The 20,163-nt window shown below is 34.6% G+C and overlaps 1 protein-coding gene across 1 annotated transcript in view; it reads left to right on the forward strand.

The window, feature by feature from the left end:
- The window catches only part of CAH1 (carbonic anhydrase 1), a 304,545-nt gene that overhangs the window by 267,534 nt on the left and 16,848 nt on the right, over positions 1–20,163 (forward strand). Inside the window, exon 2 of the mRNA XM_069846433.1 lies at positions 17,695–17,892. Coding sequence (XP_069702534.1) covers positions 17,695–17,892 — 198 coding nt within the window. The remainder of the gene's footprint in view (positions 1–17,694; positions 17,893–20,163) is intronic.

Consider the following 20,163-nt stretch of genomic DNA (forward strand, 5'->3'; position numbering starts at 1 on the left):
CTTATTTCGTCTGCAGCAACAAGGAATTACATATTATATATTACGATGTACCGAAGTACATATGATATTTCAGTGCAGAAATTCTGCGTCATCATACGATGATGGAAGAATGGAACAAAGAAAAATTCTCTCCGGCACCGGGATTTGAACCCGGGTTTTCAGCTATACGTGCTGACGCTTTATCCACTAAGCCACACCGGATTCCCATCCCGATGTCGGATCGAATGCTCTCAGTTTAAGTTTCACCTCTTGGGTTTCCTCTAGTGGCCTATCCTCATTCTGAAAACCCGGGTTCAAATCCTGATGCCGAGAGAATTTTTCTCTGTTCCACTCTTCCATCATCAAACAAAGAATTAGTCATCGCAGCTTTTCTGTGATATGAAACCTGGTGTCATGCAGTGAGGCCTTTTTATCACCTCACCGAAAGAATCGAGTGGAGAGAAGTCTGGAGATCGTGGTGGCCATTAAGTATATTGTGAATTGTAGAATTAAATGTAGCTTGAAGTCGACTCTGCGTGATTCATTGTCCGCTTGGTATCGCGACAAAACAAGTATAGCACATGGAATCGCTAGATGGTCCAATTTGTCTCTAGAGTTTAATCGAAAACCACCTATTTTCGGATATAAATATACGGGCTTAAATCGTGTAATTTTACCCACGAAACATATTGCCAAAGTGTTGTGGACTCCTTCTGAAATACCTGGTATATTTTTAAGAAAGACTGTACATTCGACGGAAAAAATAATACAGTTTTGTTAATTATTTTCACATTAAGAGACTAGAATCTAGGTAGATTTCCATTTATTCTCCTGTTTTTTCTTTTTATTATTTTCACCATCATCGAGATACTGCATTATTTGCGCATTTAACCTTGGAATTTTCTGTAAGAGCAATATTTATCATTCTTGACTTTAAAGACTACATGTATGACCATACCACGAGTGAAATGTAAGTGAGGGTTTTCTTTAGGTTGCCGTAGTTACATAATAAAATTGAATTAAGTGAATATTGTGGTATCAGCCACGTGCCGAAGCCATGAGAATCTTGTAAAGTTATTATCAATAAGTATGGATTCTCAGTACATAGAAAGGATGTAAGAACCTTGTTGCAAATGAAATGGTTTTACAGAAATACGCTGCGCAATACTATATATTTGATAAACCAATCCATTTGTGTAGTCATCGTTATGTATTTATTTTTCTGTGAGTAGAACATATTTCCAAGTTACGTAATCACATCTGCAAACCTTAAGAGTTTGATGCACTCGTAACTCTCATGGTATTTCAGTTGCATAACTGCAAGGCACCAGTTACTAGATATTGTTGTGTAAGTTGACATCTCGTTAAATGGACTGCAACTTATTTTATCAATGAACTTCGAAAGCCTTGATGTAAGTTAATGCCGCGTACGACTCATTAAGAACTTTGTCCTGAGTTCACATCTAGACTGTCTTGAGACAATGCAAAATTACAACACCCTTCGCAATGATGTTTTATCTATCTATCTATCTATCTATCTATCTATCTATCTATCTATCTATCTATCTATCTATCTATCTATCTATCTATCTATCTATCTATCTATCTATCTATCTGTCTGTCTGTCTGTCTGTCTGTCTGTCTGTCTGTCTGTCTGTCTGTCTGTCTGTCTGTCTGTCTGTCTGTCTGTCTGTCTGTCTGTCTGTCTGTCTGTCTGTCGTCTGTCTGTCTGTCTGTCTGTCTGTCTGTCTGTCTCTCTCTGTCTGTCTCTCTCTGTCTGTCTGTCTCTGTCTGTCTGTCTGTCTGTCTGTCTGTCTCTGTCTGTCTGTCTGTAAAAGGGCAAAGTCCCAGTTACAATAGACAGTGCAAATGGTTGCTTATAACACGCTAGCCTATTATCTCTTTGCTTAGTTGCCTCATGAGTGATGCCTTATTGGTGTCACTTATGAGATTAAAACCTGTCTTCGGAAAGTTGAGTAGCCTAAACAACAAACAACATAGAAAGTGTCAAAAAAATGAAATAAATAAATACAAGACAACAAATGTAAATATGAAGAGACAAATAAAAAAAATTGATAAATACTGGTATAAATAAAAGATTATAGAGTAACAAGTAGATATAGCATAATTATTTTAAATCAACTACATTAAATATTTTATTAAGAAAATGTTTATACTTAATATAAGAAATGCTGAAATCTAGATCCCATGTTTTGCATATTTCATTTAATTTTGAACACATTTTCAACATTGTTGAATTTTTAGATGATGTGATGTTTAGTTTTTGTAATAATTGACGATTAAGTTCAAGCATTAAGCTGGATTTGTGCCAATATTTCGCTATTATCCAATAGATCGTTGAATATTTTATACAATAAAAGTTGCCAAGCAAGTAATCTAAGACTGGCGAGAGACATTAAATTAAATTCAGAAAGTGGACTGTTGTACGAAATTTTGTAACAAAAGGCCGAATAATGATATTTTTAAAAAATAAATGTATCTTGAAAATGTTTTTGAAATTTTTTAAGTTGTTTACCATATAATTTACAAGCGGGAGACCAAATTTCTGAGGCATGGCAATTAAGTCGAATTTTTTTTAGTTTCTTATAATAAATCCTGTATTTTAAAGCATTTTTTGTTTTATTAAATACGTGAATATGAAAATTCACATTATGATTGATAGTTACATCTTAACTTTTTACACAATATATTCGTTCTAATGATTCATCATTCGTTGTATAATTAGATCCTAAATAATATGCTTTATTCATATACATTTTATTAAACTTTACTATGACTTTATAGAAATACTTTAAAAACCACCCATACCAAGTGACCAATCCTGTAGAATAAGAAGATGAAACAAAGCCTTCTCTGAGAAACTAATCTTGTTAAGTCCAATCTCTCCATTGTGGACGAGATTCAAACTATTCTTATAGAAAATGCGTCTAGTTGCGAGATCGCCCGGCAATAGTTCAAGAGTGACAAAGTCCTTTAGCTTAATTAGTTTGTCGTTGAAAAGTAGCACTATTACTTTATGTTACTGATTAGATGTACAGGGACATCACTTTATTTTTACCAACATTTTTAACATTAACCTGGCTATACTCGGAAACACTGTTGCCCCCTTCCATTACAGGAGTTTGATGTTACTAGTGCAATATGTAAACAAATCATTTTACTAGGTATAGGAGGAGAGAAAAGTAGTGTATCCATTTATGTTGTAGGGAAATACGATATTACGATTTTCAGTTTGATCATCACTCTTACGGAATTTATCAAAATACATTAGAGTAGTAACATTTTTTTTTAACTCAACTTTTCAGGCGGCTATGTTCGTTAGGTAATGTCTACTTTATTTAGCATATTAATTATTGGTGTTAACATACAATATAGAGAGTGCATTTAAATTGAGGGGCTCGTAAGTAAAGGGCTGTAAGTGCACTTAAGTTACTTTTGAGAAATGGGGTTTAAATATTTAAGCTTTCGTAAAATCGGTGAAATTTTTATTTAAATTTTAATGTGTGATGCGATTAAAATATCCCTTTGCCACTAAAATTTTAGATACTTTAGCTTACACTGGATGCACTTAACTCATGTTATTACAAATGTCACTAGCATTCCTTTGCTTCTAGCCACCTCAATTCAAAAAAAAGCTCATCTGAATTTTTAAACAAGTTGCTGAAAATGGTTGCCGTTCATTACAATGCAGGCTTCAATTCAGTACGCATATTATAAAAAATTTTGAAGCATATTCTCTGAAATTGAATTTATCGTTTCTTGAATATAATTTTTTAGTACGATATTATTAATATAGGTTCTTTCTTCTATAGAAAACGCAATCATATTTATGAAACACACTATACACTGCAGTGTTTACTTCACTGCTTGAAGACTTCGAATGCAACAGCGGCCGTAAGTTTGTGTGTCTGACGGGAGCAAGGACATTAGTGAAGGGGTGAGAGTGAAGTACATTCAGAAATGCAGGTACAATAAAAATGCAAGTAAAAATAAAATGATGTCCCTGCATAAGCTTGAAAACTACAAGCGAACTTGTTAATAGCCGACTATGAGCTGTAGCCAATGGTATGTGGGCAATCCGAAAGAGTTGATGCGATGAGAATATGGTTTGGTTTCCAGCTGATGACTTAGCTGGAGCAATTGTGCATGCTGCAGGTTTATGTGACTTACTCAACTACACACATTCTTTGACATTATCAAAGTTTCTCAATTATTTCATAATGAATAGTTGACGTCATTGTCAATATTTACAAATTCCCCAACATATATTTGATTTAATAACGAAATATAATGCAAAGTCAAATACATTTTTATAGGCTAAGTATATTTCATTTGTATATTTATTTTTGGATATATTTTCGGTCACATTATCTCATGTATAAAAACAATGAAGAACTAACTTAATCAGTGATCCAAGATTAGGAATTATCAGACTTTCACAATTTGTAAAACAAGAGAACATCAGGCTTTGACTTAGCAACCGTAAATGATGTTCTCTTGTTTTAAAAATTTTCAAAGTTTGCTAATTTCTAAACAAGGCCTACTGATTAAGTTATTTCTTTGGTTTTATGCACAGGTTTCTTATAGCAATATTAAGGCTATGGATCTGTGAAATTTCTAACTTCTACTATGCCTGGTTAAATCCCAAATCTCTCCGCAGTGCATATGAAGAGAAGGCATATGTCACTGTTGATAGTGATTCGTCCATCGGATGGGAACGTTAAGCCTGGCGGCCCCCTTGATATTATTCGACAAGAGTAGGCTACGTGCCGGCACCGGGTTTCCCCTTCTCCCTTCCTCACCTTCATCACCATCCTCACCCATTCCCTACAATACACTTACACGAACACTTACACAAACACTCACCTAAAACATGAATCACAGATATACATCATGCATAACGTGGCCCGCCGAAGTGGTGTGCAACTTGAAAATGGGTCACAGTCCTGGCATCTATTCGCAATATGTGGAACCCGAATCACGCTAAGTGAAGTGGGTTGGCATTAGACACACACATTTTTACACCAATTAATTTCAAACTGTTACCGCATATTTCTTACTATGTGCACATGCAATACACAAATTTTCACTTTGATATTCCTATTATTTTTAATACTGAATTACAGTTGTCCCAATTTTCAAAGTTTACATATTTTTTTTTGAATGTATATTTAATCTTTTCCTGATAGATGTATGTAAAATATGACACAAGCTTTTCATATTTTTCCAATTACGTTTTGAGAAAAGAAATATTTACCTTTTAGTTGTTAATTTTTCAATTTTTTTCAAAACTTACCACAGCCTCAACACATGGTGATTTCAATACTTTCAATAGAAGAAGGAAAACATGTTTCCAGTTTACTTCACATGCTTTTGTGGACTTCGTGCAAAATGTCACTAAGATTAGAGAAAAATTTCATTCATTAGAGCATTTTGAATGTTAAAAATGTTGAAAATTGGAAAAGAAAGAAAACGATATCAAAGTACAGCATGTATATGACATATACTATCGATATCCTTCCTTCCTATACAAGTCTACCACACATATTTTTCTCCTACATAACAGCGCGAAATACGAACTGAAAGAAACGTAAAATTAGTTAGAATGAAGAACAAAATCTGTCAGAATGACAGTGTCAGTTTAAAGGGCTGCAGCTTTATGCCCGCGCTAGTCCCTTCAAATTCGTCCTGAGGAGCTGTAAATTATCATAGGACCAAAATAAGCGCAGATTTAGAAAATTAAAGCATCTTGCTTTTTAGAGTTCAAAACAAAATTTCCATTTTTAATGTTTTTTCATTATTTTCACCGATACATAGCCTTAAATTCCTACGTACTATACTCAAAAGAAACACACAACATGCCTATTACTTCAAGTGCACATTTATTTCGTTGTAACTGAAGTCTAGTTCTGATGTTTACGCCGATGCGTTATTTGACGAACATGAGATTATGAGAGTTAAAAATATATGCGGCATGTAGGCCTATACGACAGCATGGGTAGTCTGATTACGCATTTGCCCTTTCCTGGATCAGTAAATACTCCGGAGTGATTTACGAGGTATGTTACTCAGGCTTAAGTATGTAACGGAAGTCGTAAAGTCCGGAAAGAGACAACAGTTTGACTAGCCAGAACTTGTGTAAACAAATTCCATACACGACTCTCACACCAGTTGGAAGATGGACTCCAAGCTTCATATTCCTCATAATATGAAGGGAATATCATCGTTGATTTTATGAAACCACCTACGTGTCTTTACAGAAAATAATTTTTTTGAGGAAGAAAAAATTAATTAAAAATGAATGGGCCTACATAAAAATATGAAGTAATTCGGGAGAAAGAGTTGGTGAATATGAAGAACATAAATGCCATCATCGAGGACCAGTGTAGACCTATTTTTTTATTAATTTTTTCTTCCTCCTCAAAAATTATTTTATGTAAAGTCACATGGGAAGTTTCATAAAATCAACGATGATATGCTGAATTTTGCATTCATATTTTTCGCACTGAAATATTACCCGTCATTTTTGGGGGGTTAAAAAGTTTAAATAGTAATTTAATTTTAATATTAATAAAGTTCTCAACCTTTCATTTATCTCCACTTTTATTGTGGCTGTTCATTATAAAATATAAAAAATTGAGATCTATATTAATATTAACATTTTTGAGCTCCCAAAAATTACCGGGAATATGTGAATACTGACCGACATATATAGGACGAACTGTAAGTAATATCATTACTTGCAGGGGGTTATTCTTTGAGATGTTTCAGACAAAAATGTTTAATAACAATTTGTCCCGTTTTTGCTTCCTTTTCGAGATAAAAATTATTTTATATGAAACATTTCATAGCGTGTTTTGGGAAAGTCATTTATTTAATTCCCAATATGCTCAGTCGATCTAAGGGAGAGCAGTGTATTATAGTAATAAATTATAGTTTTTTCCTTTGAATGTGCAGAAATTTGATCCGAACAAATGTAACCTTTCAATGTGGAAAGATGTTTTAAAATGTTACATTTGTTCGGATCAAATTTATAAACATTTAAAGGACAGAACTAAAATTCTTTCAATCATTTATCATCACAATATTCTGCTCTCTTAAATTAATTGTGCATATTGAAAATTAAATCAATGGTTTTTTCAAAGCACACTATGAAATTTTTCATATAAAACCATTTTTTTCTCGAAAGGGAAGCAAAAACGAGCGAAATTGTATATAACTATTTTGTTTGAAATATCTCGGGGAATAACCCTCTGAAACTAATGAATTATTTATAGTTCAACCTGTGGGCTATATACATATTCAATAAAATTGGAGACAATATTGGGCATCCTTCACGTAGGCCTACTCTTGGATATATAATTATTTTTTGTATGTTGATTTTTTGTGCATTATATGTCTCTAATATTTTTTATTATTCCTCATGTATTCTCTTGAAGATCTTATATCTACCTACCATATCAAATGCTTTAATGTAATGGATAAACGAAATATGTGTTTGTAAGTTAAATTCCCTCCCTTTCTGGATGAGTTGTTTTAACATAAAAACAGTTAGAGCAAGATCTTCCTCTTCTATCATGTCTCTGACATTGTACTTAGTTTTTTCGCCAAGAAAATATATATCGTAAGCTATTTTATTACTTTAATTCGAATATAGAAGTTTTATGCAATCATTGGGATTTCCTTAAATTGACCGTCATTTTTTCTCTAGCATCATAATAGCATGCAAGATGTATTACTTCCTGGTAAGATAAAGTAAGATAAATGTTATCATAAATATGTATAAAAAAACAAATGAAAAATCACATGTATGAATCGTTTAAAGAGAGATACAGAGATATATCGTATGATACACTCTGAAATTAAATATACATATTGACGTTGTCACAATGTAGATAGCTAACATTTCATAATTATTACACTTGATTGAAGATTGATAAATTGGAAACAAGAAAAAAGCGGCTTCAACATGGAGATAAAATATAGAAGAAATGTTTGACAGTACAGAATGACATCCTGAGTGCAGGCTAATCTCGTCAAACACAAATTGAATCACTTTAAGTGATGCAAGTATGACATCGCTTATCTCAGACATGTGTACATTGCAGTCACTACTGTTTGCGAGACTTCAAAATTTCCCATTCACGTCAACGAGAGAGAAGTTAGACACAGATTTAGGGTAAGTTATCCCACGCTATTATGGTCTACAGCAGACGTCTCCAAAAGCGTACTCGCGAGTAAGCCCCTGAACGGAACCGAAGCCAGTACGTAATGAGCGCGCTCCGCCTCACCCATCCCCACCTGTACTGTACTCAATGTTTATGCGCAAACGAAGAGCAGTGGCGGACTGCCATTATCATTATGTTGGTCGGAGTGTTCCACCGTTTCACAATGTCTTCTAATCATGGACGTAGTACATTCAAGGATGAATAGGAAGAGAAATTTTTTGTGTTAATGCGGAGAATGTGAAATGCTTAATTTGTTCGAAAATTCTTAAGCGTGTGTTAAAATTCAATATGCGACGACAATACTCGACTCTTCAAAAAGAATATCATACAATTACAGGCATGTTGGACATGTGAAAATAATTTATTTTGGGGCTATCTGTATAACTGCTGGTTATACATAACAATCAGTATATTACAATACGTTTACATTCAGTTCCGCATAACAAACATATGTTTTTCGTTTCATTTTGGGTGAAATGCGTAGGCCCACAAATATTTTGATAAATATAAAATAAGAAAATACAAACACAAATCACACACGTGTCCTCAGTCTTAAACAGAGAAAGCTTCTTGCTAGCTGTGTTCTAGCTTGGAATATTGGAAAATCACTGAAGCCCTTTACAGAAGCATCATTTATAAAATCGTGCATACAGGACGTTACTAAAATAAGCTACTGTGTCCAGAACAAAGTCAAAGTTTAAGAAAATTAAATTGTTTCCAATTACAGTTCAGAGAAGGAATTTCAAGATTGTAAATGTAATTGAATCTGAAGTCGAAACCACAATTAACCAGTTTGTAGCTTACTCACTTGCATTGGACGAAAGCACAGATAGAAATGACAAAGCTCACCTAGCCATTTTCATCCGAGGAGTTAATGAACATTTTACTGTGTCTGAATGTCTTCTAGATGTTAATTACAAAATATAACTGGAGAAGATCTTTTCCAGGTACTGAAAGGCACTATAGAACAGAAGAGGTTGAATTTGCAATGGCTTGTGTCAATAGCAACAAACGGGGCTCCAGCTTCATAGTATTTCAAAATAATATACAAACGTGTGATATTTGTTATCCTTTTGATGTTATTATTTGTAAACATAAGCAGACCGTTGCCGCGAGCCCCCACTGATCGCTCCCATCTGTTGAGGTACGAGTCTCTTCCCCTTCTCTAGCCTTACAGCACACTGTGTTCGGCGGGCAGCATCGAGAGCACGAATGACGATACCCTTTTTGGAGACCTCGGGGCTACAGATTTGTACCGATGAAACATAACGCAGTTCTATGGGCAAGATGAAAGTTCGGGCTAGAATACAGTGTGTAAACGTCGTGGGAAAACACAACATTCTGTTGGGATTTCTCGTGAAAAATATTAGTACATTGATGTTCCGTATTGAAAACCTAAAGCTGTTTGGCCTTCAGACGTTTCAACACTACTTTTAGGCAGCGTTGCCTTTATAAAAAAATAATACACAGGGTGTAAACGATATAAACTCCCGAAAAAAATGCTAGTGATAAAGCATAGAGCATAAATTACTGAACAAAAATGTCTAATAACAATTTTTTCTGTAACTTTTGTGGTTTCCCTAGAAAAAAATGTTATCTGTGAGTCTAATGTTTTTGGAAATGATAGTAGACCGTCATTATTTACTTCGGTCCGCCACGTACACTGGGCTGCGAAAAGGAATGCCGATACGAAATTATATCGTTTTCCGATGACTTTAACAAGCATGGAGAAGTGGAGAAGTATTTTTCTGAGATAAGTTTTTTTTAATGTAAATAAGACTTATATTATTAAATATGAATTGATTTTAAATTATTCATATACTTTTATTTTGCAACATTAATAAGAATATTACACGAAAATAATGAAACTCCAGTTTATATGGCATTCCACAGGCTTGCTTATTATCCATGGATGCTGTCATTGTTACAATCGATATAAAAATTGGGAGTATGTGTGTAGGCGTGTACTGCAAATAATGTGTTATTGTAATAATATGTTAATGGTGGCACCGGGTACAGAAATGAGAGGTACACCATTACATGTAAAGAAGTGCTGGTGACGAAATATATCATATATCATATCACATTATATAGAAACATTAATTGCCACGCTGAATAATGTATTATTATTATTATTATTATTATTATTATTATTATTATTATTATTATTGACCACTAAGCATGTGTTTCTATAATTCTTCTGTACGTGCATGAATATTGATATTTTTAGATCTCCCTAGAAGGATAAAATTATTAGGTTTTATCTAAATTTTAATCTTCTTAATCTTTAGATTAGGGTAGCTATTTATTAATTATTCATTTAATAATAGCTGATATTTTACAAAACCTGATTCAATATTATGTGCCAACGAATTTTTAAACACCAGAAATTGACATGTCTTAAATCATAGCCAGGAAGAGAAAGATGAGATAAATAAATTTAAGGAAGTTACCTACCTAATGAGGTTTGAAATATCTCGTGCTCTAAAGCCCTTTAATGGAACAGATTTTCTAAAAAGAGTAATGATTAAAATAGCTTAAATAACTTGTCCATAAGAAGTTTTTAAATTTGAAAAACTACGAATTTCTCGACCAAGTATTGAGAGAAGAATTTAGAAAATTCCTGATAGTAATCAAGAGGAAGATTAAAAAAAGAAGCAAGAAAAATCGTATATTATTCACTGGCTCTTGATGACAGCAGTGACATTACTGATACAGCAAAGCTTGAGATTTTCATCCGTGGGATTGATCAAGATGTTAGTACAGGAACCGCCACTGGTTGTAGTTTTCATGCCAGGTACCTTTCCTCCGTCTCCTTACTTCATAGGCTGTCTGTCGCATGTAATCACTGCAGCTTGAGTTTTGGTCACTGCTCCATGATCAGGTGCGAACAGAGTGATTAGGAAGTGGGGGCCACATAATTTTCTGCTTGATATCATACACAATATACTCTTATACGCTGATTTAATGCCATTACAAGTTGAATGTAACATTAACCTTGACACGGTCACGTCCGTAATCATTTGAAACCTATAGCATGACCATAGCGACCCTAGACAAAGGAAGATTGATTTATTCGTGCGTTTCCGATAGGAATAAGAAAGAAGACCCGCACAGATAAACAGGTTTAAAAATTCAACATCTCGTGTTCCTTTGTCCGAGCTGCAAAATTTGTATGACTATGAAATTTTTAACCCGTCGTTGAAATATAGCTGAAGGCACGTTCATATTGCTTGTTTCTTCGCGTTACGGCAGACAGTATGTGTATAATTCATGGTATGTCGTGTATAGCCTCATGACCTACGTCATATCTTGGCACAGTGTTATGGAGATCTTCGCATCACCCTAACACTTTCAAAGTCCAAAGAAAAATTTGGATGGCTCTGCCTCCCAACTGTCGAAAATGGGATTATCTACGTAGTATATAGAGGGGTCCAAAATAGAGGAACTGGAGCTGGGTTCTGTAGACAGGCCTCAGGAAACAGGACTGTCCAGTTCTTGAGCAAATATGATACTGTTTTCCAGGTTAAAATCTGTGCAGTCTTATAAATTGGGACTATATCTGGATCAAACATGAACAATCGAGAGGCAAGAGATTGAGCTCCAATGTTCGGGAAAGCCTCACTACATTTACAGTCAAATCTCATGCTTAACTGGGGGAGGTGTGACTATATAAATTCTTGTAACAAAGACAGCAGAGCAGGTTTAGCGTGGCTAAGATTGGGGGCATGGAAGGGTAATAAAATTGTCAACGAAGCGTCTTTGTCCGCTTTGCAAAGAAAATGATTCCTATAAGCATATTTTATTACTGTGTGTCGAATTGGAACATGTACGGAGGAAATATCTACCACCTTCGATGCTAAGTCAGAGTAGGAGTTCGCTTGCATGTCTTGACCTCATGGGGAATAGAGAATGGGAACAAAAGACTGGATTGTTCCTCTTGAAGGCGAGACAGATTAGAGCTGCAGCTGTCGAAGTTTGCGACGCGAACTGAGGAAGGGATAATAGTATCCACCCAACTGTACATTTTTATGTCTTTTAGGTTAGGATATATTATATAATGTGTTTTATTGTGCCATTTCCATTTTTAATATGTGTGTTCTTTTAGAGAGTAGTTGGATGTAATCATAGGTGGGGGGAACCTACAAAGGAGGACTTGTTTCGAGTACAAAGCACGTACGGTCAGAAGATCCGTGCATTGGATGTTAGATAAAATTATGATAATATAAAATTTGTATGTATAATATTACTCAATAAATCCATCTATCTATATAATTATCTAACAGCCACACAGTCCAGAAGTAGATGTCACAGTAGTCATGATTGTTTACTTACTTACAAAATAATGGCTTTTAAGGAACCCGGAGGTTCATTGCTGCCCTCACATTAGCCCGCCATAGGTCCCTATTCTGACCAGGATTAATCCAGTCTCTGCCATCATATCCCACCTACCTCAAATCCATTTTAATATTAACCTCCCATCTACGTCTCGGCCTCTCCAAAGGTCTTTTTCCCTCCGGTCTTCCAACTCACACTCTATATGCATTTCTGGATTCGCCCATACGTGCTACATTCCCTGCCCATCACAAACGTCTGGATTTAATGTCCCTAAAATTATGTCAGGTGAAGAATACAATGCGTGCAGTTCTGCTTTGTGTAACTTCCTCCATTCTCCTGTAACTTCATCCCTTTTAGCCCCAGATATTTTCCTAAGCATCTTACTCTCGAACAATCTTAACCTCTGTTTCTCTCTAAAGGTGAGAGCCCGGAAATATTGAGTATATGGATTATAGGATGAACCGTAAGTAATGTCATTAATTTCAGGTTATTCTTTGAGATATTTCAAACAAAAGTTTAATATAATTTTGCTCGTTTTTGCTTTCTTTTCGAGAAAAAAAAGTGTTCTATATGAAATATTTCACAGCGTGTTTTTGGAAAGCCATTGATTTAGTTCCCAATATGCTCAGTCAATTTAAGAGAACAGTGCGTTATGATAATAAATGACTGAAAGAATTTTAGTTTTGTCCTTCAAATATGCAGAAATTTGATCTTAACAAATATAACACTGTAAAATTCCTTTTCAGAACGAAAAGTTACATTTGTTCGGATCAAATTTCTGCTCATTTAAAGGACAAAACTAAAATTATTTCAACCATTTACTACCATAATACACTGATTTCTTAAACTGACTGAGCATATTGGGAATTAAATCAATGGCTTTCCCAAAACACGTTATGAAATGTTTCATATAAAACAATTTTTTTTCTTGTATAAGAAGCAAAAACGAGGAAAATTCTATTAAACTTTCGTTTGAAATATCTCAAAGAATAACCTGAAATTAATGGCATTACTTACGATTCACTCTGTGTGTATGTGTATATATATATATATATATATATATATATATATATATATATATATATATATATATATATGTAACTTTCTCTTTTTTACTTCACGCAATCATTTTAATTTCCATAAATCCCCTGTCATTTTATATTATTATTATTATTATTATTATTATTATTATTATTATTATTATTATTATTATTATTATTATTATTATTATATTTTTTTAAGATTCAGTTTGCAAAGCTTTCTTTATGCACAATTTATGTAAAACATTACATTGAGATCACAGATACTTTAAAAGTAATTCATTTAAAGGGCATATACACCTTCGGAGGATAAAAAAAGTTTTTTTTTCTTTTTGTTTGTGTTGAATAAACTTTCCTCAATAGCATGGTGAAAAAATGTTTAAATATATCGTAATATTTCTAGAGTTATGACCTAAAACATGAGACTTGAGACTTGGCCATGAAAATATGGGCAAGACTTCTGATATTCAGTAAGCTTTTTTTTTTTTTTTAATTTCGTTTAATTATCACCATGCCCCATAACGTATAGTCATATTTCATGGTTTATTGAAACTTGTTTATCACTTATCTCTTCATTGGTGTCCCATTGTCTTTTGCTTCACTGTTTCGTGATTTTGTTGATATTCATTTTGTTATTATTTTATTTTATGTTATTCACTGTTGTATGTTCACTATTACTATCTTTGAGTTAATGATACTAGTTCTATTTACGCTGTTTACATATATACACTTTTGGTAATTGGAATTTTCACTATCAGCGTCTTTCAGTTAATGAAACTAGTTCTATTTACATATATACACTTTTAGTATTTGTAACTGTAGTGATTATAATATTTTGCTTATTGAGTGTGTATACGCATGTTACAAAACTGAGACATATATTTACAATTGTTCAAAGTTTATGGCGTTAATATAGTGCAAAAATGACCTCATATGCTCTTTTATGATGTCCCTATAATTTATTGGCCAATTTCTTCCACTCCTTGTTGCTTGGAAGAAATTGGTATTCAGTAAGCTTGTCGTTCATTTTCCGTAACGTAGTTTTTCAATTTCGTTTTCCTCATAGCCTGCACATTATTTTAGATAAATTCATGAAATTATGCATACAAGTACCTTTAGTACTGTTTTATCATTTCAATTTCTTTTTTTTTATTAATAATTCTTTGTGTAAAGATAATTAAACTTTACAATTCATAGCAAAAAATCGAAAAAGAAAATATTTCTTATTCTCAACTGATAATGGTAGAATTTGTCAACAACTCACTATCACTCCTACCCCAGATTATCACGATAGCACAATTTTATTGCTACGGATTTACGTTATGATGTTCTAGGAGTTTGTACATTGCTTTTACCTCCTCGTTTTCACAGAATTTGTTATCAGTTTACGTCCTTGTCCGTTTCGATCACGGGACCCGGCGCGCAGTTGAGTTTGTCGCACTTTGCTTACGCTGGAAATCGAACTGACAGCGCAAAAAGCGACAATTCAATTATTGAAGGACGCGTCAGTTTGACGGACAAGGGCTGTCAAGTTGCTGCAGGAGGGACATGCAAGCTTATGATACTTCTTTATTAATTCCAACGTTTCTAGAACCGTCCTAAATCTTACCTGCGTGTCACAGGGCTTCATAAAACATGGCGGTTCAATATACTGCACAATACGTCCACTAGTTCAATGTACAGTAAAACTTCATTTATACGCTTTTATAGGATCTTAAGCGGAAAAAACGCTTAAGTGAGAAAATAGTACATTATGCAACGAGCCTATGATGGTAGTAATTAAGACGCGAGTATGTTTTTTTATGAAACGAGGGCAAGCGAGTTTCATAATTTTCATACGAGCGTCTTAATTACCATTATAGGCAAGTTTCGTACGACATTTTATGCTCGACCATATTTCTAACTTGAAATTATTCAGAAGTATTCATGTTATGGTTATGTAAGTGAGGAGTGGAACTGACCTGAATTGTGAGATGTGCGCAGACGCGAAAGTATTGATGCCATTGACCTTGATATAATCTAGAGAATAACATGAACATTAGGCTTGATATAACCTGGAAATTTATTTAGAATTGAAAAACGAGATGACAAATTGAATTTATTTGAATATTATTTACAATTAACGCTAATTATTATAGTAACAGAACATAACCTTCTGCGACAATATTGGATTTCCAGCCTCCGTGACTTTTCTCTAATTGTCTTTCGATTGCATATCCGAGAATAATCGATACTTGCGGTTTTATAATAGTACAATCAGTACAAAGGTGATTTCTCATTGGCTGAACAACTGAATTATAATGAATAGGTATACTTTAATGAAGTACATTAAAGGGCTACTACCAGGTGTATAATTACTACATTTTGGCATGGTCGAGCATAAACATATAACTGGAATGACATTTAAGAACATCTGACTATACAGGATGTAACTGAACGACCTTTTCAAAATTTGGGAGGATGCAGAGGTTGATATGGAAGATTTTTCACCAAGAAACTCATGACCGGAAATGAGAATTGTAGTATCTACAGCACTGTGAGATGTTGCATTTTCTGTTCTTGTGATGGCGAAATTTCTACGCATTCAGTAGGCTAAATAAAACACCAGGGTAATTTGAAGAACTTTATTGACTTTCACATTTACAACAAATGTTCAAAGTAACGACCGCCAACTTCGTCAATAGCATGCAACAACGATCCATGTTTTGTCTTACTCTCTGGAAGATTCTACGCTCCTCTCGTATTGTATCGAACGCTGTAAAGATGCGCTCAGTAAGCTCATATACTGTTTCTACCGGTATTGCTTACATAATAGCCTTCACGTACCCTCATACGAAAAAGTCAGGAAGGGTGAGGTCAGGGGAACGCGCAGGCCAAGATTCCAGTTTCCCTCACTCGGCAATCAACAGGAAGGAAACGAAAAATCTAATACAAATAAAGTTACCACTGCTCTAGATTTGATTACATTTTGAGTCAGGCTCAAGTCATTTGGTTGTTCAAGCAATATTACAGAGTGATTCGAACACTAGGGGTCCAAATTGTGCTAGTAAACTCAATCGTATATACAGAGTGGTTCAAAAGTCCGGCGCCATTGACAAACTGTATTTTTGCAGATAGCGAAAAACGGAAAAGGGGGAACGTTGTTGATTAGTTGTTTTCAATCTAATGGGGTTGGACTGTCAACGTAGAATGCACCGTTCAGGCTGTATATGGGTACGAGCCTCAATGAGAACGGAAAATGCCCTGTTGCCACATGTACAACCAATGACAAACTGAAACTTGTCCTCACAGATGATGTTCAAATTAGCTGTAGACAGCATATCCTAACACGGTGAAGGAATTTAAAGGAAAAGTTGTTCCGGGGCCGGGCATCGAACCCGGGACCTTTGGTTAAACGTACCAACGCTCTACCAACTGAGCTACCCGGGAACTCTACCCGACACCGATCCAATTTTTCCCTCTAAATCCACAGACCTCAAAGTGGGCTGACAACCGTCAAGCAACCAACATTGAGTGCACACTAACTGTGTGACTTAAATTGTGGTTTTCTGTTAACGAACAGTGACGTATATTATGCAAATCAAGCTTTCAGGTATAATTCCCTGTGAAGTTGATTTGAAAGCTTGATTTGCATCGTTAACAGAAAACCACAATTTAAGTCACACAGAGTTAGTGTGCACTCAATGTTGGTTGCTTGATGGTTGTCAGCCCACTTTGAGGTATGTGGATATAGAGGGAAAAATTGGATCGATGTCAGGTAGAGTTGCCGGGTAGCTCAGTTTGTAGAGCGTTGGTACGTTTAACTAAAGGTCCCGGGTTCGATGCCCAGCCCCGGAACAATTTTTCCCTCGAAATTATTCGAATTTAGAGGAATTTCGTTCTTGTCTGGCGGTTTTCCCTGAATTTGTGTTGGCAACATTGCTAATTATTGTCATTAATTCGTAATTTGCCAAGTACAGTACAGTAATTGCAACAACGTAAGGATAAAACATGTTTCTACAGGTTAAAATTAACAGTAATAATAATAATAATAATAATAATAATAATAATAATAATAATAAAAATAATAATAAATTTATGTGTTGCAGGACCCTCCACATGGGCCAAGAAGTTCCCAACGGCTGCTGGCAGTCGTCAGTCCCCCGTGGACATCGTGACGTCACTGGCCGCGTCGGACACGTCCCTGACGTCGAAGCCTCTGAGCTGGAAGTACGTGCCCGAGAATACGCGCCGCATCGTCAACACGGGATACGGATGGCGCGTGGACGTCGACGGCGAGGGGTCTGGTAAGAAGGGTGTCATGTCTCAAGAAAATGTCGATTTATTTTGTTATTTTTATATAAAATTTGTTTTTCTGATGAAAGTAATAGGGATACATTACTTAATGTGCGTCCATTTCATAATTGCATTGCTGTTATGCTTAAAATGTCTTCGTTCTATCATTTATAGTTCCTAAGAAATTGGGGCATTAACATAAAAATAGCAAAATAAATGGACATTATTAAAAAATCCTAATCTTTTTTCTCGCAACTTGTATTTTTTTTTAATTCTGCGACAGTTTGCTTAGAAACCTTGTATCTTTATCCTTAAAAAAATTCAGTATGATATCTATAGTAGTTCCTGAGGTAATGAGTCATTGTATAAGCAAATTTAACATTGGCATATTGGCGATATAGGGCAATTAATCACCCCTTAGAAACTGCAAAATGGTAAATCATTCATTAGCAGTCTCTAATAACAATAGTAAAAATCTGTATCATACGAATAGTACTTATCGACTTAATAGTGTTGACATTTCATTCATTCAATCAAGGGCAGGTCTTTCACTGCAAGCCCAGAATTCTCCAGTCTTTCCTATTTTCTGCCTTCCTCATAGTCTCCGCATATGATCCATATATCTTAATATCGTCTATCATCTGATATCTTCTTCTGCCCCGAACTCTTCTCCCGTTCACCATTCCTTCCAGTGCATCCTTCAGTAGGCAGTTTCTTCTCAGCCAGTGACCCAACCAATTTCTTTTTCTCTTCCTAATCAGTTTAGCATCATTCTTTCTTCACCCACTCTTTCCAACAAACTTCATTTCTTATTCTGTCTGTCCATTTCACACGTTCCAATGCATTTAGTCGTTTGTCTTCACTTTGTCGCAATGTCCAGTTTTTGCCCCATACAATGCCACACTCAACACAAAGCAAATTAGCAGTTTCTTTCTTGGTTCTATTTCCAGAGGTCCTTTTTCTATTAAAAGCTTCCTTTGCCATTGCTATCCTCCTTTTGACTTCCTAGCAGCAGCTCATGTTACTGCTTATAGTACACCGCAAGTATTTGAAGCTGTCCACTTGCTCTACTGCCTCATTTAATATTCAAAAGTTCCGATAACCATGGTCTTCGTCTTGTTTGCATTTTTCTTCATCCTATACCGCTCACAGCTGTGAGGGAAAAATTATTTTTTCTGAGAAAAGTGTTCATTTCGGTCTAATAATAATAATAATAATAATAATAATAATAATAATAATAATAATAATAATAGTTTTATTATCCCTGGCAGAGTTAAGGCCATCTGGCCTTCTCTTCCACTCAACCACGATCAAAGCACATACAGAAAAATACATAACTTACCGGTATACAAGTATTAACTTAAAAGTAATAATAATAATAATAATAATAATAATAATAATAATAATAATAATAATAATTATAATAATAATAGAAAATAAATAAAATAAAAAAAGAGAGATTGAATATATGAACATAACCACAAACAGGAAAATACATTCTGGTATATAAGTATTAACTTAAAAGAGAAGAATGAATACATATAAATATAATCACACAACTAAAGGAATAGTACAATTAGTATAATCAGCATGGATTACATTGAGACAATGACAATTACCTAGATATTAGTACTGATGGAAAGAACGGAGTAATTACTGTTTAAAATAATAATAATAATAATAATAATAATAATAATAATAATAATAATAATAAATAAATAAATAAATACAAATTATATCTGAAAAAAACTAATTCTGTGCATTTAAAATATTTCTAAGCAACCTAATTTTAAACGACTGAGGACTAAGACTACCCCTGATTTCCAGCGGCAGCGAATTCCAGGAGCGGGCCATGGCTATTGAGAAAGAACTTGAGTACAGAGATGTCTGACATGGTGTAAGGAAGAGACTAGTGAAGTGCTTTGTGTGGAATGTAGCATTGTATGTGGCAGAAACATGGCCATTACGACGCAGTGAAGAGAAGCGACTGGAAGCATTTGAAATGTGGATATGGAGAAGAATGGAGCGTATGAAATGGACAGACAGAATAAGAAATGAAGCTGTGTTAGAAAGAGTGGGTGAAGAACGAATGATGCTGAAACTGATGAGGAAGAGGAAAAGGAATTGGTTGGGTCACTGGTTGAGAAGAAAGGATGCACTGAAGAAATGGTGAACGGGAGAAGAGTTGGGGGCAGAAGAAGATATCAGATGATAGACGACATTAAGATATATGGATTATGTGAGAGACAAAGAGGGAAGCAGAAAATAGGAAAGACTGGAGA

Source organism: Periplaneta americana, chromosome 2 (genome assembly GCF_040183065.1).
Source record: "Periplaneta americana isolate PAMFEO1 chromosome 2, P.americana_PAMFEO1_priV1, whole genome shotgun sequence".
Taxonomy (NCBI): domain Eukaryota; kingdom Metazoa; phylum Arthropoda; class Insecta; order Blattodea; family Blattidae; genus Periplaneta; species Periplaneta americana.